The sequence below is a fragment of the Plectrocnemia conspersa genome, unplaced genomic scaffold (assembly GCF_051122295.1).
Source record: "Plectrocnemia conspersa isolate PC_06_02 unplaced genomic scaffold, ASM5112229v1 ptg000007l, whole genome shotgun sequence".
Taxonomy (NCBI): Eukaryota; Metazoa; Arthropoda; class Insecta; order Trichoptera; family Polycentropodidae; genus Plectrocnemia; species Plectrocnemia conspersa.
Genome location: NW_028277171.1, coordinates 7,472,037 through 7,497,841, shown reverse-complemented (window position 1 = coordinate 7,497,841; position 25,805 = coordinate 7,472,037). Strand labels below are relative to the sequence as shown.

At 30.3% G+C, this 25,805-nt stretch overlaps 1 protein-coding gene across 8 annotated transcripts in view; it reads left to right on the top strand.

Annotated features, from left to right (window-relative positions):
• The window catches only part of Samuel (SAM-motif ubiquitously expressed punctatedly localized protein), a 230,096-nt gene that overhangs the window by 90,654 nt on the left and 113,637 nt on the right, over nt 1-25,805 (top strand). For 5 of the 8 annotated variants that reach the window (XM_088188790.1, XM_088188791.1, XM_088188787.1 and 2 more), the window contains one exon: nt 12,893-13,198. The exons of the other annotated variants lie outside the window; for them this stretch is intronic. In XM_088188790.1, the coding sequence (XP_088044916.1) occupies nt 13,144-13,198 (55 nt within the window). In that variant the 5' untranslated portion in view covers nt 12,893-13,143. The remainder of the gene's footprint in view (nt 1-12,892; nt 13,199-25,805) is intronic. 8 annotated transcript variants of the gene reach the window in all.

Sequence of the window (25,805 nt, the reverse complement as noted above, 5' to 3'; positions counted from 1 at the left end):
TGAATCATATCTCGCCAAATCGATTATGATTTTTCAATGCTCACACAAGAGCCAGTTTACAATTAAATGCATGTGTAAACAAAAATATCTATGTCACATTTGGCCGTCTCAAGGCCACTCAGTTATCGCAGAATCAGTAGTGTGGTTAAGCAACAGTTAAAAATCTAAAGTGACGAAACACTTTTCAGACATGACAGACTAAATCCAGGTGTTATAATATACGTTATACGATAAGCGTTCAATTAGACACATAACATTGTCCCATATTTGATAATATGCTAATATAATGAATTTATGCATGTATATATTTTATTTAATACTAGGTCATTTAATGTTTATAGTAAAATTAATATCATAAAAAAAAAATCACCGCGAACGGTTGAATTGTCAAAAAGGCCAAATTTATCATTTTTAAGTAGTTCAACATACTTTTGTGTTTGTATGTGTGTGCGTTTGTGTGAAATCTGTTCTTTTTCGTAATCAAACAGTGTCAACATTATAACTAATTGGACTGTGTGCTCAAGGTAATTAATTAATATATTTCATACACAATAAAGTGTATGTATGCGCGTAAATTCGATTTACGTAATATCCGTTTGTGTTTAACCCGAAAATCAAACTTTGCCCCGATGTGACTCGTAGGTGTCAAATAGCACAATAAATTATTAGATATGATAATTTTTATCCAAGTTTTTTTAAAACAAATCATGATATAATTTTAGAATAAGTTACACTTTTGTATAACACATAGGTACTATTAGTGAATTATTAAATATTTTATTAATTCTTATTCTATATTTTTGTTCAGAGATTTTTACATTATTTTATTCAAAAATAATAGTAGAACTTTATATTTTATTATAATGTCTGTTACTATGAAATACAACAATATTTAAAGAGTGTTAAAAAATAATTTAAATTAATTTCAGAAGGTAATAAAGTGGCATCAACTGCCAGTTTTATAATAGCGAGTACTTCATAAATATTTTACAATACAAAATGTTCGATTCATTCCAAATATAGCCGATGTCAAGATTAATTAGAGATTTTATGATGCAATTTCGTAACATTAAAAATCTTTCGATCATGGGTATTAAGGAATTCCACCTTGTCTTCATGTCGAGATATAAATTAAGTTCGACATCAAATTCATATTTTTTGTAAAATTATACCTTTCGTTTGACATTTTTCGGGTCTCATTTGAAGCTCGGCTTCAATTGGAATTTATGCAGTTCTCAAAGTCACTTTTCTGAATATATTCTTCATCGGAATCTTTATGTATTTGACATTCATCCTTTTCCTGGATATAACGTTTATAACGGATATATTAATTGCATGATTTAGTCAAAGCTTATTTTTTATAGGACTCTTATGCCTGCACTACACTCTCTGGAAGTTGGCCAAGGTTGGCCAATGACGGAGAATATAGTGGGTTACTTCGGTCAAATTCGGTTCTGCCCGCTCTAAAATCTCTCGGAAGTTGTCCGAGGTAAAATGGGGGTAATTCAGTCGACTTGGCCAGCTTCGAGCGCTTCCGAACATTGTCGGCATTATTTCCGAGTCAAAGGGACCGAAGTCGAAGCTGCTCTTTCGAGCGCGAGCGGTGAGATACTTCTCCTTTTGCTCTCTCGCGTGTTAAGTTACGAGAGTGAGAGAGATAATGATATGGTGTTTTGCAAACTGAAATAGAACGAGTAACTCGGTTCAATTTGAGTATGCGCGTAGGCGTCATATAGTCAATACGCATGTCGAGCGCTACATCGCGTTCACGTGGTCAAGTTATAATACCACAGACTTCAACAGACTTACTGAAATCTTTGAATATTTTATGGCACAAAAAGAGATTATTTATATTTTTGATAGTATATTCTTCTAACAGATATCGTTTTTATATTTTTTTCATATAAAATTAAATAATTAAAAAATAATTAGTGATACTTAATTTTGTTAAAAAAAAAATCGTTTCGAATATCCTTATGTATTTTCCTAGATCGGTTTATATAAATGTCACACCATAACGAATTCTTATTTAGAATCGATGGCGACAAATTCTAGGACAGTCACAGATGTGGTGTTTGTATCATTTTTATGCCTTATGGCATTTTGCAAAAGCCGACAAAGATTTTGCTTGAAAAGTTTTCACTGATATTGAATTGGTGAGTGCCTACACAAACTTTTATAATTATCAGTAGCGTAATTTTAATAATATGACAATTTAAAAATTGCGATTATTTAGCACATTTTTTGATCGCGCGCAAATATACCGGCTGTACGTGACAAAAGCCGCCGTCCGGAAGGTATATGAAATTTGCGACAGTGTGGTCTCGAAATCGTAGGTCTCGGCCGACTTCAGTTGTAACTTCAGTGAGTAGTGCAGGCATTACTATTTTTCAAAATTGCAAGTCATCTAAAAAACATATCAAAATAATATTTTATACACCATTTTATATTCACCTTAAAAACTGCATAATTGTTTTCATATACCAACAGTCAAAGAACATATTTTCATAGCACTCACTAATCTCGTGACAACAATACAAACCTTAAAAAATGTCTTTAGAGGCTGAAGTTAATTATATCAATGGGTACAGATTTTTAGATAAATATATTTAAATTAGCACTTCATCCATTGTATTTTATTTCACTTAAATTCTAAAAGGTTTTTTAGTTTTTTACCTTAAATTATAATCATCATCATTTTTATTTATATTCCTATTTTATGATAATATATCGTATAACAAACTTGTAAACATGAAAATGACTATAAACCATATAATGTTTACATATACAAAAGGGCATTCGGTTAGATTTTACAGCAATTTCACAAAATTGAGCGATGAAATATTTTTAAATGTTTAATATTTTATTAGCCACCCTTGAAGTTAAAAGTGGTGTAGTCAAATCAATGTTTAAATAATTTTCATACTTCTATTTATGCTTTTACGTTGTTAGTATTTCTAGTAAGGACTATAAACAGTTTCATTATTATGTTAAATAAACTGTCGATTCAAAGAAACACTCCAAAAGTAACAAATCGCGTTCATCAATCGCAGGATTCACATAAAGGTCACCGCCTGACACGCCACAAGTGAAACTCGACACATTTCCAATCAGTCATCTAGTACGTGTGTCGCGTGTGTTTTTCGTCACGAGGTGAACGTTCCAAATGGTTTCAATTAAAAAGAGGAGAGAGAAAAAAATTAAAGCAGCAACAGCGAGCAATAATAATAACGTGTGTAACGTTTCACTTACGATGACGGCGTTAATTGACTGACATTCGTGCCGGTCGCGTTATGGTCTACGGACAAAAGTGTCAGATTTTAACTGGGGCCTTAACCGGTGGATAATCGGCTGTAAACGCGCGATTAAAGAAGAAACCTTTGGCACGCGAGCCGAACGCATCGATCGCCACTGAATACAATGTATGAGCCTTTGGAGATTTAATTAGCGTGATGTGTAAAACTTTGTGTACATAACCTCAATCGTGAAGGTTGAGAGGCTTTTAAATTGCTAGGTTATAGTCAACTGACGCCATCTGTTATAATTACCGGGCGGTTTACTTGTAATATGAATAGAATAGCAATCCTGGTTAATCTTGTACAGGCAATATTATGGAAAATTTTGAGATAGTGCTTTGTCGGAACATAATCCCACTTAGCACTCAACATGGTTGTTTTGATTTCATCATATTTGATGTATCATATAATAACATCGTGTATATGTTTCAGCCTTCTATGTATTACAATTGCGCAGTCAGATATCTAATTCAGACTAAGATAGTCGGGATTTTGTAAAGTAAAAACTCAAAATATTTTTTTAATACGTATTATGTTCATAATTTTATCTATAATCTTTTTCTAATTTAATTATTGTAATCAACTTAAAGCCGTATATTAAATTAAAAATATTTATAATTTAGATAATATGCTTTGTGTAACTTTTTCCTGTACGCCAAGGCTTTGGTGATAATGTTTGATGCTATTTCTAATTTACCCGTGTGTTTGTCTTGTAGCAAATGAGAGTAAGATAAATCGATTGATTGTTTTTGATAAAACGAGTTTAAATATCGTCGTCACATATTGCATTCCTCGTGTTCATTACATCTGTATCATTGTTTATAATTTATGTAGACTTTATTTTAACTGTAGAGATAGAGGTTTATAATTTTACACAATTTTAATTAAGTCGTTTCCTGAATATAGTATGAGCAATGAATCGCAATCTTACTTATAGTATCAATAATATTTTATCATCAAAAGTAATGGTTAAAAGTTTACTGAATATAAATTCGAGTTAACCTTTTATCCGACTGTATTTAAGTCTCGTCGGCTTCTTTGAGTATAGCAAAATATCTCCAGCGGTGCTCAACACGTTTCAGCGCATTCGCGACATGATTTTTTACGCAATTTTTATCGTTCCGCATGCGTTAACAACCAGTTTATATACAGTGTGACTTAAAACTTGTACGGCAGCTTAGGTATTTAAATTATGAACTACCGTATATAGCATTAAATTCTTGTAGTTCATAAAACACAATATATTGTGTGCTTGTATTTATTTTCATATTTGGGTAGATCAAATTTTAAATATAAAATAAAAATACTAAATTTCAAGTACATTTTTTCTAATTCCTAAAATTTTGCTCGGATATGAATCTCAAGAATCGCGTCGAAGCGTATACTAAAAAGATCTGGTTCAAAATAGTATTTTATGATCAAATTTAATAAAACGGACCGGCCCATTTCGTGTTTTTGAGTCACGCGTAGCAGGAGCGCATACTGAGTGAATATGTCGAATTAGTCAGTACTTGAATTTAACAATTAACTTTATTATTTTAATTTTGCAATAGGGATTTTTTTCTAATTGCTAAAATTTTGCTCGGATGTGAATCTCAAGAATCGCGTCGAAGCGTATACTAAAAATATCTGGTTCAAAATATTATTTTATGTACAAATTTAATAAAACGTACCGGCCCATTTCGTGTTTTTGAGTCACGCGTAGCAGGAGCGCATACTGAGTGAATATGTCGAATTAGTCAGTACGTGAAGATGACAATTAACTTTATTATTTTAATTTTGCGAAAGTCCAATGTTTCCAAGTTCCTAAAATTTTGCTCGAATATGAATCTCAAAAATCGCGTCGAAGCGTATACTAAAAATATCTGGTTTAAAATATTATTTTATCTACAAATTTAATAAAACCACACAAAATGCGTACTTTTGCGTACGTATGCGATTGACGACCCAAAATCAACAGTCCGGCGTGGCTCACAACTTTTATCCCTGGCGCTTGACTAAAGCTTTCAATTATTCGTAATTTTCAAGCATTCGAGTATAGAATAAAAAATAGTTGTAGTATTCGAATATATTTGTAATTTTTTCGGTTTTTGCCCATAATAATTTATTAAACCAATTAATGCAAAAAATCAATTAATTTCCTGTTACTGTCACTGTAAATAATCATTGATTACTTTTATAATCGTTAAAATTTAAAAACTATATAATTTATAATAATGTATAAAGCGTATATTGCATCTATAAGATATGTGTGATACCTGGTTCGGCACACGTGTTCATTTATAATTACGAGTTACTAAGTTTCATAGCAGTTAAAATATGGCCGCACAATTTGTGCAGTAAACGTATATTATAGTATAGATTAGTGCTGTGTCCGAAAGAACAAGATCCACTCTTGGAGATTCAATACAAGTGCTTTCTGGTCCAAATCGTACAATTGAAGTGGAAACGCTTGCTTCTTTTGAACTTAGAATGGTCATATACATATGTTAATTCGTCATTAGCTCACTGGATTCCAATTCTAGCTGAACTCTCATATATTCCAAAGTGAAGTGGTAGTGCAATTGCTTTTGTTTTCAAGTAACTTGACTCAAGTTTTGATTGAAGTTATTTTATATAACTTTCGATTTGGGTGGACACTGGAGAAAATGCATTTCGTTTTGAGATTTATTTGCATAAGTTTTTACCTGCTCGCTTGGAGATGCTATTTTTTCTGGTCGTTTTCTTTGGGAACAGCTATCTTTAGGATAACATTCTTTTGTTATTGTTCCTTTTGGTTATGTTCCTCTGTAAATGAAAAGGACATAGATGCATTAGTTTTGATGACTATTTTTATGTGTTTTATGCAACTAATTGTAAAGTGACAATTAAGGATAGATTTTAATGAACTGTGCAGTATATTTTTTTGGAATAAAGAAATTTTGTATTTTTTTCAACAAATTTAACCCTTTCCGCTCGTATGGTGCGTGAGACGCACCAGTACTTGGGTCTATATTACTCGTCAGGCGCGTCAGACGCACCATTTCAATTAATGAAATATAACGTCGATTTTTGGGTATTTCCTGTGCATGTTTTGAATGGCGTTTTTGCAGTGTTGTAGACAAGAGTTTCAAGAGTCATACCTTATCAAAAAAATATCATTTTTACCTGAATCAAGCCGGGGAGAGCTTATTTATCGGAATAAGTCGGGGTTTTTTTGATGACTAAATTTAACGGCAGATTTGCCGTAGCTTCTCCCAAAGGCAACAGTTGGCGATCGCCTTTCGGTTGACACGCGTCGGTGACGTTTTTATTACCTATTCTGTTTTCGACAGCGGCTCGGTTGTCCGTAATTTGTGTCTAAGTGAAACTATATATAGTGACTGATAATTTTGTTTAATTACTTATTTTGTAATTTTATTGTGAAGTTATTGTAAAGTTAATTTTTAAATATTATTGTGAAAAAATAGTGCTATGGCTAAATATAGTGATTGTGAAGATATGTTTTGTAATGATAGTGTATAATCATATATTGGGCGACAGTCAAATGGGCGATTCAAAATGGGCGACAGACAAACGGGCGATTGTCTTTTGGGCGATACAATAATAATGCATTACAAATAAATGTGATGCAAATCATGATCTTATAATTAATTAAATAATTAACGTAATTAAATACATACGAAAATATAAGTAATATTTTTTAGAAAAGAATTAAAAGATGAAAACATTATTCGGTCTAAACAAAATATAATATACCTACATAAGATATATGTATATGTATATTTACTTATCATTTGTGCATATTTAATCATAAAATTAATCACTTAAACAGTTTGATTTTTTTATTCAAGAATTTAAGAAAGTTACTCGATATCATAAAACACTTAGGCTAAAGTCGGTAATTTTATTATAAATACCTACCAAAAAAATGTTTATAGTGGGACCTTACGCGATTTTTTTTTATGTTTTGAGCCGTGGAAACTACTGTGAGAACAAACTTTTGGAATTCCCAAAAATCGCATATTTTACAGTTATCTATTTTAAATTAGATAGGATTGTTATATATAAATATAATAACACAGAACTAGCGCTGATAAGTGTTTATCGTGGATTTCGCCCTTTACGCGATTTTTTTATATTTTGAGACTTTTAAATTACTGTGAGAACAATCTTTTGGAATTTCCAAAAATCGCATACTTTACCGTTATCTATTTTAAACTGGAAAGGGTAGTTATATATAAATATATTAACCCAGAACTAGCGCTGATAAGTGCTTATCGCAGATTTTACCCTTTACGCGATTTTTTTATATTTTGAGAATTATAAATTACTGTGAGAACAAACTTTTGGAATTTCCAATATAATTTTTCGTTTAAACCCTTTATAGGACACATATTTTTGTTTTATTTACATTTTTTAAAAATGAATTAATATCATATTTGTCGTTTTAGGCTGCAATATTCTAAATTAAGTCAACTTTATATTGAATGGTAAACTGACCTACCAATGTACGTTATCACGGGTGCTCTTGTAACATTAGCTTCATTATTAAAAAAAAAACATAGGAAAAATAAACCTTAATTTTGGTGGTATATACATGTACCACTTTGTTCAAGGTGTCCTATAAATAGTTAATGTATATTTTATTAATATTTACAATAAAGCAAGGCGTGCAAGTTTTTTTTTAATTTCTGTCGCCCAATAAACCATCGCCCAATTGACCGTCGTCGTCGTATAAAATTACAAACAAATACATATTTACCATACAGCTATTCATTAATAAAAGTTTTGTCTATTTTTAATTAAGAAATATATAAAATAATATGACACTAACTGCAACGTTCCATTTGCCCTTCGATGGGGCGATGAGACTAATATTAGTTTATAAAAATATAGATATCTTGTGGGTTTCTTTAATTATGGAAAAAACGTACAATTTGTAATTCTGCGAGCGATGTAAGCTGGCTTCGTTCGCAGGTAGATATATCTAAACCTAAAACCGAGCGGCATATTGTTATTTGTGTATATTTATGGTTTAAACATTTTTCGGTCCCATAAATATTTTAAAAAGGGTCGTCACCCTATTGTGTTAATTTATTGTTATGGATTGCCAACCAATGGTACTTGAGAGAACCAAAAAAAATTAAAATGTAATTTAGAGAAATGCAAGTATTTGTTTTGATTTCTTCGTTTTTGATATTAGTTTATTCATAGTTATGCTCTACATATATAATTTTAATATTTAAAAAGAATTTAACATTTTTCATTTTTCCCGAGCTGGCGACATACCTAGTACGAAAACGATTACGAGTGCAAAGGGTTAACGGTTATATTGTTTAGAAATACTTATTTTTGATTGACTATGCAATTTGATTTTTTTTAACAAAGAAAATATATATATTTTTAATTTTACGATTTTTTTTCACAAAGCTCTATTTTCACAAGATAGTACAGAAGCGCATAAAAATTCTTTTAATTTATGAAAAATATAAAATGTCAATTATTATGATGACTCTGTGCTTCCTTTTTTCCTGGTACTTCAAGTTTAATTATTTACAATTTCGCTGCGAACGGAACAGTCGATAAATTAAAAATTGTTTTTACTATAAATATTAATATATAATTTTAAGCTACGGCTAACACTTTTGGCAGTCTCTTAGTTAAACCTTTTCCTTATAAAGAAGCAATAAGACTTGATCCATCCGGTCAGAAATATCACCATATTTTGAGTATGTTCATACTCATCATAGTACTGTTATTTTATAAAACTCATTACTGTTAAAATATAATTTGAAATCTCTGAATAAGGAGAGGACCCAAAGGTTTATGGTACCTCGGCCAGAGATTGTCCGGTGCTAATTACCGAAGTACCGAGCACCAAGAGCACGGACATCACGTACGCGTCGGTTTTCACCTGCGACCGATTTCGTCCGTCGATTGTTCACCTGTTTGGCCGCCGTTGATTGGTTATTCGTGTCGCGCGTCCCCCGCGTTGAGAACGGGTGACCTTCGACTGCCACCTGTGTGACATACACAGACACACGCGCAGCTCACGACCTGGTGTGATTGCTCCGACCTTTTGCTCTCATTGAGCCGCTCGCCATTGTCATCCATCTCGACGACTGGGCGTGTGAGACAAGGAAATATTCATGATAAAAAAATGTATATAAATGGATATCTTAGGACAGTGTTTCTTAGACTTTTTTATTTTGAAGCTCAATAAATAGGCAACTATCTACTACTTTTCACTTTTATTTTTGGAGTCTCTAAAAATGGCTATTTTCTGTTTCTATTTATACTAACCCTTTAATTATAAAGTGCACTTGTAATAATTTGTCATAAGACGTATTAGAAAATATGGATTCAACAAGAGCTACGAGAGTAGAAAAAAATTGGGAACCACCGGGTAAGGCAGAAGAAAACCGCTCTAACTTTACTTTTTAATTGTCTATTGATGTTACTCACAATGTGCTCAAACCTTCTAGCAATTTTTTTCGCTGTAAGGCTGTTATATTGAAATAAATATATTATCCCAGGACATATTTTTTTGGCTGCAACAATCGAACATGCTTAAATTATTTATTATCGGTGAATGAAATGGCTATTCTGTATCTTTATATTATAAAACAGAAAATACTCGTGTCTGTGTGTGAATTGATTTTAAAGTTAAATACCTCTTATAATTGCAATTTTAATTTTTTACTATGAAATGCGTTTAAAACCCAATTAGGAATCTTTATAGGATATTTTTAAATTGAAAATAAAGCTTCTTACATTAAAAAAATATGCCATGTCCTAAAGTGTATTTGTACAACAGTAGTTTTAATGCGAAAAAAAGCTTCGTTTAAATCAAATTTATTAAATTTGCTATACAAATTTGCAAAATAAACAATGCTTCATTTAAGATATATAAAAAAATAACAACCAACATAGCAAACGATTGGTTAACTCTGATACTATATTTGAAGCTAAAAAATCACAAATAAAATCTAATTAAATAAGATTAGTTAAAATAAGTAATTATCAAGAAAATACACACAATATTAAAAAAATATTATGACACATTTTACTAAATTGGTGTTCATTAATAGCTCAAACTTTTCAAACAAAAGTATATTTACTGTTTGTGTATTCGTTTTTACGATTCAGGTAAATAATAAAATAACAAAAAAGTGTAAAGTAGTTTCGAAGGACATGACTGTAATAAGCTACAAAAAGGACTATTATCCAAAAATGTTTTACACAAAAGAAATATCTCAACAATGTAGGACATTCTTACCTGCGATTTAGACTCTGTAGATGTTTGAAAGTCGAAAAGATGTTATATAATACATATGTAAAGAAAATTGTGTTGTAAAATTAATCATAAAACAGTTATAAATTTACTGATTTATTATTAGGATGAATGAGAATGGTATTTAGAAGCCTTCGAGCCTTAAAATATATTTTGAAACATAATTTCTCAATATTACTTATTATTTTTTTACAAACACATAAGCGATTCATAGAGCAATAATTTTCAATCAATATGTACGTGTTTTGCTACTGCAGTAATATGGCAGTCGCTGGCATTACATTATCGCCCCGAGGTCACGGGTACAAATCTAATCGTTATTTTTTATCAGGTAACATGCCACGCCGAGATAATTCTCAGATATTTTGAAATGAACTATGATTTCTACTCTTTCCAAATTATTTTTCACCTTTAGACCTGCCCAAAGACATACGTATCAAATTTCAATTCGCCTTTCCTGATTCATTGTATTGTATATATAAATATGAAGCCTTGACCCGTGAACAATGGCTGTTTTGTGTGCGATCGCAAATTTTGACCGGAATATTTATTTCACTGGGTCAATCTTATGGGCAGTGGCTATAAACGCTAATAAACTGTTAAACATTATGTGAGATAATCTGAAAAATATAATATTATATAGTGTGTCAAAAACTAAATGAATGGAACAATACAAAAAATAATTCTTACACATATAAATATTTGATTAATTTTATATACTATATTAATGTTTATATATTCGTAACATTTTTTTAGTTTTGTGTAAATATATGTAGTTCTAGTCAAAACGATTAAATATTCTTATACTCATGCTATATTTTAATGATTTGAAAAATAATACTTGCCTTTAATTTACAACAACAGGCAGTGTTAGAGATGTTAAAAATTAAAGTGACATTAATACTTTTGGTATTTTGCTAATTTATTTTAAATAGTTTTGTCAGAGCAAAGTGTCCAGTCTTGGTATTGCTAAACCTTTTTTTTTATAAGTAATAGCTTTTGTCAAACTTTTCTCATGCATATTTCTTCCAGTTCCATATCATTCGATTTCTCAAAAGAGCAATGTACTCGTAAAATGATGCTGATGGCGTTGGTGTATGTTGCCAGATTCAGATAGTCAAGCAATAAATTAAATGCATATTTTATTTGATGAAAATTTATACGCATACGTGATTATTAAATTATCTCAATAGAAAGCGTAAACAGAGTCATTAAGCAATATTTCATTTAGGCAAATTATACAGCTTGTGTTTATGAGTGTTGAATTTCTATCGATTTATAATCCACGCTCAACGGAAGTCGATCAGACGTAAAATTGTTCGATGTCCAATAGCTTCCGGGCAAAATCCTTATCGAAAGTCACACTAATCTCTTGATTGTCAAAGAGAGTGTCCGCATTTATAATTTCTAGGCATTTTTATTTAGTCAACGAATATAAAAAATACGTATCCGAGTCACATGACTCCTCAGTGGTTTCCCAAAGAGAAGTGCACTTCGGGGACGTGGGAAAGTTCACACTTGGAGCATAAAAGTCGGTTCTCATCCGGTGGCAACCTTGAACTATGGCACCGCGGTGTAAAGATCATTACGAAACCAGAATCTTGACACGTCGACCGGCTCTCAGCTCAAAGGACAGAATAGTACAGAAGTCAAGTAATAAATTGACTTGTGTTTCTGCATAAACATATCTAGACAAAGGAATAGAAGCGTTTTCCGATCTGACGTTTTGCATAAAGTCAAAACGTTTTCTATGATGGTTTATCTACTGAAGTGGCTGCAAAAGTGACATTTGCTAAATTAATAATCGTTATAAATGAACATGACGTTGAATCGATGTTATCGCGATACTGTGTGTGTCATTCGCTAGTCGCGTAAGTGAAAGGTTGCTGTTAGGTTAACGGTTGAGATTCAGCTATAAAATCTGAAGTTTGATTGTTCTTTAACAACGTATTTAAAAATACATAAACTCTCTAATTAATAACACGTTTATCGTACGCAAAAATAATAAAACGAATGAGTTACTGTTATTCTCCGTCAGGTCAAAGTGCTTGATTTATGAAATGTAAAAAATGCGCATTTTTCCAAGAACTTCAAATGACAGCGTCAATTTCATCGAGTGTTCATTAGCTGTTTGATAGAGACATTTGTTGAATACATTTTACTGTATATATATTTCAAAGTTCGAAAAAAAAATGTTAATAACCGTTAAATCAATCAAATACGTCAAATAAAATATTGTGTTTTTGTGATATCGTAGTGTTTTTTTTTTGGTGCTTGATATTTGGGCGTCGTAATTAAATTTAACTTTGTTTCGTTGCAGATAAACCGAATTTGTGATTAATCCAAAAAAACCGGTAGTCAAGGCATGTGATTGTTATCTAGTGCTTTCAAGTGTTTACAAGGTTCAATTTATGTGATTGAATTCGAGTATAGTTTACATGGCTATTCTTTCGTGATTCGGAAGTGGGACTTTAGGGTCCGTTCTGAGGGATTTTTTGGACTTTTGAGACCAAAGGCACGAAGATAGCTACAGTGGCAGCCAAGCTGGTGGGGCTGCAGCGTTCGCTGACCATGCGGGAGGTTGAAGCTGAGGCTCCTGTCGTCTGGCCAGCCTGGTGCTATTCAGGTTTGAATCAGTATAGTAGCAGAATAGCGGTGAAAGGGTTAAATGTCTAATTAAAAATATATAAGTAACACAAAGCCTAAAATCCGTAGTTTGATAAACGCTCGATAAATATAATATGTATTTATCTAAATTCAACTGTATTTGCGATTTGATTATTTAAATGTCTTAAAACCAACGGAGAACATTTTATAAAAATTCGTTCAACAAAAAAAGAATAGTGTTAATTTATATAAAATCAATTAATTCATAAAATAAATATATTTATATTATATTTGTAAAAAATACAAATAGTAGTTAGAGCAAAATATCACGTCAATGATATTTTTAAAATACTTAATTGATTTACAGTTAATCTTAATTAAAATTTTCATCTTAAGATGAGAAAACGTTTAATTTTATAGCACGACTATCGAATCCCATAAAATAAATTTAATTAAACACTATAATTTTTTTATATTGTAATAATGTGATCCGGGTTAAACTACGGGTGAATCTTTATTATAAAATTACTGAGGTATTAAGGCGCATTTTTTCATAGCAATAAAATTAGTTGAGATTCAAAGTTCGCGACCTCAACTGGGCCGTTATCACGGTACATTGGTTTTGAACGCCTAATTGGGATGAGCAGTTAGTTTATGTATTCACAGTTATATATAATAATATGTGCACATGTATAAATCAGCGATTCTGATATAGTAACAACCCATCAATATTTAGTTTTGTTATATAAGTAGTTATTTTTTTATTATTAGCTCATGAAATATCGTATAATACAACACAATAAAATGTACTCATATGAAAATATTTAATTTGTTCATGTGAATTGTATTGTGTGCGCGCACAATTGAAATGATGTTCTTTGGGAATTTGTATACATGAAAGAAAAAACAATAATTAAATCTTGTTAGCATATAAAACGATCGTGTATCGGCTTTTTGGCACGCCTGTCAAACGTGCTTGTATCAATATGTTAATATATTTTATTTTAAAAGGGTTTAAAGAGTGGTTGATTTACGATCCTCGGTCTCTTCTTTATTGAGTTGACTTTTATCATGGCTCATAATTATAAATAATCCAAGCCATTTACAGGCGAACAGGTGGATTCATTAATGACCATACCTGTGACTGAGAAAATGTCTTTATTGTGAATGTGTGAAAATCTCAATTTTCTTATTTGATTCAATTTGTGTTTTATTTTGACGCAATGCGTTTATTGGAGCTTATCGAATAGCGGCAATTGTGTCGATTTTTTTGCGCAACGTGTCGAGAATTGAAGTTAAAAAAAGGAATAATGAAAATCCAAAACCGGTACATAAATGCCACAAGATGCCCTTCTTTTGTGATATGCTGGACCAGTTTTTACTGGCGAATGTCGCAGTGTAAGACCGAGAAACGCCCGCTAAATATATAATTGATTGTAATTATATTAGTTTGTTCGGAAAATAACGAGATAAGTAATAAGTCTGATGGATAAAATAGCATAAAAGAATATATGTATATGTAAAATTAGTCGCGGAATCATTTTCATTAAAAATAGTTTAATTCCATACTTTTGCTTTGGCATATAAATTTATATTAAATATTTTTTGACAATCATGCTAAACAAACAAGTCATTCAATTACACAACCGACTGTAATTTACACTGATTAATTGATAAATATAAACCATTTAATTTATGCATGTACATATTATATATACTGACTAAATAAATACAAGCCAGTAACTTCGTAGAGAAAAAAATGTAATTCTCATCACATGTACTTGTGAAAGAATAGGTAACTTAACGTAAAGTCAAAATTAATTCAATGAATATAAAACTCAATTGTAAAGATATATATTTGGCAAAAGTTAAAATATATTATATCATATTTAAAATAGCATATAATTATGATATGTAGTGGCCTAATATTTGTGGCAAATTTTATTGTACAGTTCAATTACCGAAAAATAAAATAATATTTGCTATGCTTCTTAATTTAGGCGATTGACTAATAGTGGAAATTAAACAATAAGCTTACTTAGGAATAAATTATATCACAGTTATACGAGCATATAAATCTTTAGTGTTTTTTGTCGAATTAGATTATGTTTTATGTTATCAAAAGACAATGCAATGCGTTTTGTTGTTGGGTGTTAACAATGTTATATATTATTTAATACTGTGCATGATAGCATTATTACTTCTTACTTTCATTCATTCGTAAGATTTGGAAAAGCTAGGGAAATCTTGAAGAATTGATAAATAGAAATCAATATGTACGTGTTCACAATTTTTAATAATTCTTTGAAAGGCTAGAATATACAGTGAAATGCATTGATATATGCAAATAAGTTGATGAAAAAATATGGAATGTTGAGGACGTCTGACATATCAAATCTATCGGTCACAGTGGTCACAGGTTGATTTTTTTTTGGTTTCGTCCATCGATGGAACGAGCGCCATTAAGTTGTCACGAAGAGCACAGCGAACGCTGACATACCATGACATTGGACATTCCTATTTGCTTCTGGGATAGAAAAGTTGTCGACCTTTGCCGTCCAACAAAGTGTCACATACATATTACATTGATACATTTCCACGTACCAATAAAATAGTCACACAAAACGCATTATAATTGCATCGTAATTTGGACAGAAACTGAGAAAGGATTTTTAACACAATGAGGTCACGAGAGTTCGTCAAACTGACGACCTTTCAAACATAATCACCACCTCTTATGTATATTCATAAACCTATTCACATCACACGAGTGTGGCGTTTTTGTGAAGTATTATATTTCGTTGGTTATGTTAATCGCGAAAAATTAACAGCTCTCCTCGCGTACGAGCAGAACGTTGGAGTGATCGTAAACTTTCACAATGTATCGCTTAACATAATATCGAATTTAGTCTGATGCTCTTTAGGGATGTGTCCTTATACATAATGGATGATAGTGAAGTTGTCTTATAAGGAATAAAAACAACAGCTACCGTCAAAGGTTGTGAGAACCGGATTAAATTTAATACATTTTGATCATTAAAACCACGTTGAGATTTCAATCCGATATGCGCGATATCATTTCTTGCTCTTGTGAACTGTTTAAAATTCTAGTGGGTAACGCGGTTGCTTGACGACCTATGTTCTCGAACATCTTCTACAAGATTACCGCGAGAGGAGAGTAGGGAAAGATGATATACATACAATTTAAAAGATTAAAATTAGAGCTGTTAAGTATTAGATAAAATGTAATTAATGCTAATTTTGTTTAACTCTTTGTCTATAAAATAAATTGTAAATACACCATATATGCCAATCAGCACAACTGTATTTATTTAAAAATATTTAACTAGTAAATTAACACTTTAGAAATCAGCCCAATATTTATATATAAACTATTGATTCTTAGCAGCAAAAATATTGTTAAAAAAAATATAGTATAAAGTACACATGTCAACTACAGCGTACAAATAGATACATATTTGTTATAAATTAATTACTTTAAACAACTTTCTAGTAAACTAAAAAAAGCTCTTTGTAAAATATATACTGCCCTATTTTTGTACCGATTATTTTTTATTTGAACCCTTTGCGGTCCTACAAAAAAACAAAAAACCCGACCAGGTCCATAACAGATTAAACAATTCAAAGATAAACTAATATTTTTAATTTTTTATAAATAAAACTATGTGTTGACAAAACTATTTTATTTCACTTAAGTATTTGGAGTATAAGACACATTTGAATGATCACAAAAATTCTCAACGTTCTTCCCTGAATATGGTTAAATAGATGACGAGTAAAAATGCTATAATTAAAATTTTTAAGTAATAAAAAAAATGTTAAAAAGCTTCATGGAGTTATTGTTTTCTGCTTTTTATAATTTAGAGTTTATCGAAATAAATATAAAACATTTAATAAATATATTTTGAGTAAATAATTAAAATATGAATAGTAAATTAAACACAAATAGGTCTTACTGTGGATTTTATTTCTGTTTTCTATTTACGAGTCAAATTATTTCGACATTTTGTACTATATTTAAAAAAAAAATACATAATACTTATTTGCTGTATACAGTTTATATTTCTTATAGCGATTTATATAAAAATATATTATTTTCTATTTTAAAAAGCCTAAATGTAATATAGAGAGCAGTAAAGCTTTAAATACATTCATATGTATAATACAAAAAAATGTTCTATTATGAGTATTTTATCAAAATATTAACAGCAGACTAGTTATTCTGATCAGCTGTTAATGTTTTGATAAAATAGTCATGTGAAATAAGCAATCGTATTATTGGGTAATTTTATAAAAAATATAGTAAAAATTTTAATTTCTATAAATTTGTTCGATGATAAGTATATCGAGCGTATATATGTATAGTGTGCTTCAGAGCTGAACGATGAAATGGATAGCTCTTGAACTGACTGTGTTAACGCAAATATAGTATAGTTTATATTTTTTATAACGATTCTTATGAAGAATATTATACTTATAATTTAATTATGCAACTTAAAAAAAACTAATATATATATTAGAATTTTTAAAGTATATACAGATTAGACCCGAATTGGTTTTATTATGGGGTAGATTTTTGAGTTTATTTTATGTATTGGGTTAAATATATAATATTAAAAAAATTAATTATTTTGACACATTATATTGTACAATTTATATTATAAATAAAAATTTGTATTTTGCTTTAAAATTCGCTATATATATATTTTATTTGTTGTAACGATTTTTATTTAGAAAATTGAACTTTTTCTACATTAAAAATTAATGAGTATTAAGGTTTTTATAGTCAAAAAATATATTTAGAAATAATGTAATTTATAATAATTATTTAGTATTTATCAAAACATTAATAGCAGATTATACTCAAATCAGTCTTATTATGGAATAGATTATTTAATTAATGTTGTGTCTTAGATTAAGTATATTATAAATATGTTAAAATTATTTTAAAACTTACCATATATGTACTATTTGTTTTATAAATACAAATATTTTTATATATATACATAAATTTGTATTTCAATTTTATATTTTTTATATATAGCTTATATTTCTTAAAGAAAATCATATTTTTCTACTTTAAAAAAACATTGTTATTTAGAGAGAAATAAATAAATAGATTTCAATATAACATATCAAAATAAATACAAAAATTAGTATCTTAGCAAAACATAAACAACAGATTAGACACAAATCAGTCGTATTATAGGTTTTTTTTTTAATTAATGACGTATCTCTGGGTAAATATATTAAAAATATGCTTACATCATTTTGGCAAATTATTTTGACCTTTATAATATACTTTTGATTTTATAAATACAAATATTTTATATAAGTATTATATTCTAATTTTAATTAACCATATATATATTTTATATTTATTGTAGAGATTTTTGTAAAGATAATTATACTTTTTTACTTCAAAAATCAATAATAATAATAAGCAACTTTGCCATAAATAAATTTATTATAATAGTGTGTTTTTAGTTTAACAAAATGAATTATAAATTAATATAAAAATATTTTTAAAATTTTGTAAAAAACAATAATCACGAGATTATACACATACCTTATCTTCGAAACAAATAACTTTTTGTATAGTAAAATAAATGTCTACTTATATTGCAAATTAGTTATTTTCCTTTGAGTTTGCTTGTTTATATTAATTTTTTACAGTCCCTCGTCACCAATATAGTTTGACCCTTTGGAATGAATTTATTGTATGTTGACTAATTTAAATCGTAGAAATCGATGAGTCATTGTCATGTTTATTTGACCTTTTTGTTTTGGTATGGACATAATCCAAACTTTCCCTGGCGTTACCAAATTTAGCAAACAACATAAAACCTATGTTACATTGAGTTAGATCGGTTATTTATTGTTTATTAAATAAAATATTTTGATGACACAAAATATTCCGAATGAAATGATTTTATAAAATTACTGTACATTGGGTGTATGTCTTTCTGAGAATTGAACTGATATACATTACGACTATGTTTACGCTCACAAAAATATTGTTTGCCAAACGTGAATTCTTGGCGTGCAAACACAATTTAAAAGTTAATAAGCCCGTGGCCTATCTGAGACGAGCAACCGCTAATAGAGTGCCGTCGTACGTCCGCAGAGGACAATGGAAGGTTGTATAGGAATGTCAGTCACTTCTGAACCCGATTGTCAGTCAACTCACATTCGACGACCGAGCTCTCTATAAGGACAGCCAGTCCGGTGTATCCGCATTATAATTAAACTTTTTTACCTTCGTCATTCCCATCATGTCTCCTGACCCGAAGCTATGAGCTCTGAAGCCTTAGTTTTTTAATGCCCGGTGGCATTTGCGCCGGTCAGATCGGAGGCAGCGTTGAAAATAAAAATAATAATAGGAGGAAAAAAAACGAGATCGGGTTTTCGTCTTTATCGCTCGTCGATGTCTATTTTGTACGGTTGCGTTTTTCACGCTTCCTTCTATATAATTTATTTATTTCGATTAAATCACGTATCATTTGATTTAAAATATTATTTTATTATAAATTTAATAGTAATGCTTAATATTAAAAGAACCAGTAAATATTAAATCTATGTGCGTTAAAAATATGATTTTAATTCTCGTCATATTTTGGTTAAAAAAATATTATTCAATGTTTTATGTGTTTTATAATAGTTAATTTTAATTTCTGTTGGTTAAGTATTTGATTTGTTTAAAAATACGTGTTAAAGTGACATTTTTAGCTTTCGATTTTAGTAGAATTTGATTTATAATATATCTGAGAATGAGAAGTATTTTTTCTTTAAGCACATCTTTGTTAAAAATAGCATATGTATAATTTCTAGATTTAAAAAAATGTGTAATTCAACGTTTGCTCCATATTTCTGAATATTACTTTTAGACATCAAAATGCTAATTAAAACGTCTATATATTACGTTAAAGCTTTGTTTTGCCTTATTTTATCTGTAAAACTGTAATATGGTTAATTAGGATAGCTGTTATAAATATCCTAATATTTAAATTGGTATTTAAAATATTATTATTCGTTTCATTAATTTACATTTATTTTTTTATTATAAAATAAGGCAATTAATTCGAACATTTAAAAGGTAATGATATAATAATATATATATTTGTATAATTTATTTTCGGTTCCCTCATAATTAATAATGTGTAATTATTACGTATCGACACGTAACACGCATTTCGTATTCAAATCCGTATCTTATCGACAACAGCTTTAATTGATTGAATCTTTAAAGCTAAGCATCTAATTAAGTAAATGAACACATCCTCTGCGTTTCTCACATACTACGACAAACCAGTTTTTAAACACCAATATTTGTATTCGACTCGCTAACGATTATGACCGATGACACCGGCTCGATTATTCAGGATTAATAAGCGTTTGATTGTTGGCGGCGTTGTTTACTAAATAAATATATTATATAATGAAAATGGCTCATGGGAAAAATTAAGTAAATGAGTAGAAAAAAAAACTAGTCGATGAGTCAGTCAGAGTGAGTGAGATGACAGCCGCGACCTTTTGACTGCCGTTTCCCACACTCTTTTCGGATTACAACCGGTCATACGGCGGGGCTACCGAGTTCTTTTTTTACTGGCTCCTTTTTCGAGATATATAAATTCTTCAGTCATGACCCGCAACTAAATCAAACTAATTGGTCTTATCCCGGGCTGGGCCGGTTCGGCTGCAGACGTGATTCGAGCTTCTGATGTTCGCGTAGTGATTTTTAGATTTTTTTGCTGTGGTAGTTTAAAAAATTAGGAATCGCCTATACAACGTATAAAAAGGTATACTTATGAATTAGTGAAAATGTTATAACGATAATCGTATTTTTAACTAAAAGAGAACATACATATAATATTATATAAACTATTTTTTAAAATTCATATTTTCTATATACGTGACTATATCTTAACTATTATATTTTATTTTAGTTCTAAACTGACATTTTTCTATTTTAAAGCGTGATTTATTAAAGTTGACATTCTACTTCTGAAAAATTCGAAAGTAACTCGAAAACAGCACAGCCTGTATTTGTTCATAAAATGTGTTTTTACAGGCCTTATACTCTGTACGAATTATTATCTGAAAGAACCATGGTTCGAACCCCACATAGACCTTTGGTGTATTTAAATTTCTATCGTTATCAGGAGGTCAGAATTAATGATTATAATATAATTATCATCACAGATTCCTATATTAGTCAAATAAATTGAGTTAGATTGTGACATCTATTGATTGTAAAATATAATAATAATTTATAAGTATTAATGTCACTAAATTACAGACTTTGATTTAGGTCTGGTATCTCACTACTTACTTTAGAGTTGTTGTGTTTACCACGTCGTAACGCATTAGGCTAACGACTGTTGCTACGAAAGACTTAAAAAAATGAATAAAAAATATCCAGCTAAGCAGTTAATGCTCTATAAAAATATAATAATAAAAAACTTCAGACTCACTGAAATTAAATATTATTTGTATTCATTTAAATTTGAGAAAGTCCACAGCTATACAATATTAATCCTTTGATTAGTATAGGCGTACATGTACGTCTATACATACTCGCGCCTTATTTTAAATGCCATGCTTTTAATTTCAACTTACTTATTTTTTTATAAATTTAGAAAAGAAAAAAGATAATTAAAAAATAACAGAAACGATAAACGTTTTGTTTGTTTAAAGCACAAACTGAGTTTGGAATCGAATTAAAATATGAAATTTTAAACATTTCAGCAAATATTCAGTCTATTATGCATTTTTTCGTTTTATTAAAATCATGCCTGAAAGTAAAATTACTTTTCATGCATCGTACGAGATACCACGTTTTTGGCAGTTCCTTTCAAAGTGACTCAACGTTTATTGAGCGTAATATCCAGATTTTTATCGGTAGTTAATATACTAGGCCATTTTGGAGTCGTTTTTATTACACATAAACCCTTTGTTTTGACATAGTATACTTGTCAAAAAGCTTCTATAAATTATTGCCTACTATATACCACTTTTAACGCAAACTTTACTGCAAGTTCTTGATTTCGCCATTATCAAAATAAATAAACCTTGCGAGTACAATATCTCACGGTTTATTTTAAATCTTAGTTATCTATATGCATATAAAGTCCTTTTACAACTATGTAGACCCTTAGAGTATTAAAAAAAATAATAGGATCGGATTTTGCTCTTATTCTCCGTATTAGCTAGTCGTTAAAGTCGAACCCTTTTCGTCGTTTTGGGGCTCTTACCACTCAGTATTTGGTAGATATTTGAGCAGCGATCGTGCCTCGCTGGAGGCGTAGTACAACCGCACCGCGAGGTCGTCGGTTCGGAAGCGTAGGCGTCGGCCAGGCCAGCCCCTGACAGACGGCCTGACCTTTAAATGCCTTTGCATTATTACGATGACGGACCTCATGAAGATAAAAAAGTTGTCGCGGCAACGTAGAAAGAGGCTGCGGTAAAGACGCTTTCTGGTAATCTAATATCGGCCAGAGAGGAGGTCGTTTTGCTTCCAAATTATAGCCGCATTAAACTGTAATGAAACATGCGATTGAGATCCAGACTTGGCAACTTGTTCTTGCATATTGAGTTGCGATTGAAACTTAAACCATAATTATAACTTAAAAGCAGCAATTCAAAACTTTGGAGGGGAAACATTTTATTTATCAAAGAAAGCTTATCTCAAAGCATCAATTTTGTCTGTCGGCGTGATAGAATGCGATGCATAGATTTGCAAACATAATATTCAAATCACATGATTCATCACTATACGATATTTCGGCTGTGATGTTCCAACCATGGTCACAAATTTTCAGTGACTGTTGCTCTCGTCCTTGACCTTATCATATATCGACGCACTTGCGGTGGGTCAGGATTAATGAGCTTTATTAATTGTTCATTTACAGTGGCCCCTTTATTTGTGTCCGTGTTAATGTGTTTGTTTAACTGTGTGGTGATTAGATCGGTGACAATTTTATATGATTTTGTTACTCTTATCAATTCCCACACTGAAAACCAGGATTATGCATAATTTTGTTTGTTCAATGCGATATTTATTTGGATTTCAATTTCCACTGCGATTTGTGCGAACAAACGGATTTTTTATATTAGCAATAGTGCTACTAAGTGGCAGTGGCATAGCTATGGTGGGGCGGAGGGGGCGGGCCACCCCGGGCGGCACTTGCTTGGGGGCGGCATATTCGCGATGGGATCGTCTAGTGTGGTTTTTAACCCTGAATGCACTAAAACATGTATAAATCCACGAATAACAACAGCTTAGTAATAACCAATTTATTATTTTAATAAATGTTGATTTTATGAAAAAATAAATGTATGGGGGGGGGGGGGCAACACATACCCTACCTCTTGTGCTCTTCATTAAAACTATGGTAGGCCAGAGCAAAATTACCGTTCCATCAAAATTTAGGCAAAATTAAAAACCCAATTGTAAAAAAATGGAGAAGTAATTAAAATTAAGATAGCACTAAATAAAAAAACGACGCAAAAACCAAGCTATATTAAATTTTAACAAAATTCACACAAATATTGCTACATTTAAACATACCAATTTGAAAATTAATATATTTGTTGTTTACTTAGTAACAAACAAATGAACAAATAATAAAAATAACAAGTCACAAGATCGAATCATAGACGACGCAGTTTAAACGTCTGCAGTGGCTGAGATAAGGTCCAGATTACGCCCAGGCCGGTGGTTGATATGTCGGCAAACGATACGCAAGCCCTCACATCTTAACACATTGAATACTGGGCATTATTCCTAAAAATGGAGCCGTGCGGCGGGGATTATTTGCGAAAATTAGGATACAAACTTATTTTTTTTAAAACATCGTAACTCTTTAATTAGTCAACGTTTTAACGTCAAATTTTAAAAACAGATTTATGATGATCGGTTTTTTGTATTCGCAATGATAAAATCAGTAAACGTCAAACTGTGGATCGCGTACCAATAAAATAAAATATAATTTTTAGTTTAGAATAACCAAATATATATATTTTTGAATAAAAACAATAAAGATAATAATAAAATGATGATAAAATACTGTTGTATATAATAAAAACCGAAAATATCTAATTTTGTGACCTATACAATCAATTCAAAAATTTTAACACTTGACGGTCAAGTTACGCAGCGATATTTGCACGACACCCAACTGTCCAATTTCGAACAAACGTAACGTTTGCCTATGGCTAAATGTAATCTTTTATTGTTTATGTATTATTATTTTATATTTATGTTATAATATATGTATTATTATTTTATATAGTATAATTAATATAATTAAAAATTATCAGTGATTCTCAACATTTTATTGCTTTAATATTATATATTTACCACTTTTTGTATTTTTACCACACGGTACGCAATGTGTTAAAATAATGAAAAACGCGCACTTACTGTATACTTCGCATCCAATAAAGACTCGAACCACCAATGTGCTTGGATAGTTACACAAATTAAAGTCCTAATTTTTGCAAATAATCCCCGCCGCACGCTTCATTTTTAGGAATAATGCCCGGTATTCAATGTGTTGGTAATTGAAAACATGTTGAGAACAGTTTATTTAATTTGAACAGATCGGGATCATTTCAGGTCTAAATATTATAAAATATCACATTTGGGATTGATGAATCTGCATTTAAATGCCCACGATACCTCTACATACATATATATAACAGAAAATAATGATAAATAAAAAACATTATATTTTATATTATAAAAATATGAATTTGATTTACTGTAATTTATTTCTTAGAAAATAGTATCAATAAATGAAGGAGTACGAAATAAATAAGCATTACAAAAATATATTGTAAACCTAACAAAATATAATAATGCAAAAAGTTGTAAAATAAATTAACGCAATTAAAAGTTGAGAATCACTGATTATTTTGTTATAATGCTTCGGGTTGATAATATGTACTTAGATATTAGGTCTAGCTCAACATTTCTTTTTTTTATGCGGTTACCTTTGAATATTTTGGGTTTTTTGTAATTTTGTAGATAAGAATTTCAAGAAACATATCTCTAAAAAAATTACCTCTTTACCTGAATCAAACCGATAAGGTGGGGTTTTTCGTTAACATTTTTTTTTTAACCGCGTGCGCTTAGCCTAACGTTACATTTGTTCGAAATTGGACGGTTGGGTGTCTTGCGAATATCGCCGCGTAAATCGACCGTTAAGTGTTAAAAATTAATTAAATATATTTATATATTATTGATATGTGATTCGCAATTTGGTATTGAGTGAGTTCACTATTTCTAATAAATAATATGTGAGATAATTCCATAGAAAAAAATTGTATATATATATGTAAACATACATCTTGAAACGAATTTATTTTACCCGAGTTTTGAGCCTCTGGAATTTAGAATTTCTACTTTTTTGAACTATTTTTAGTTAATATGATATTAGTAACATCTGTAGGTAAATCCCTTAATAAATACGTTACAGTAAATACGCAGTTTACGTGGGTTTTTTTCGTATGAAGTTAAAATGACGAAACGCACAAATTTGTGCACACCGACGCAACGGAAGGTTTCTGAAACGCACAAATTTGTGCACACCGTACGCAAT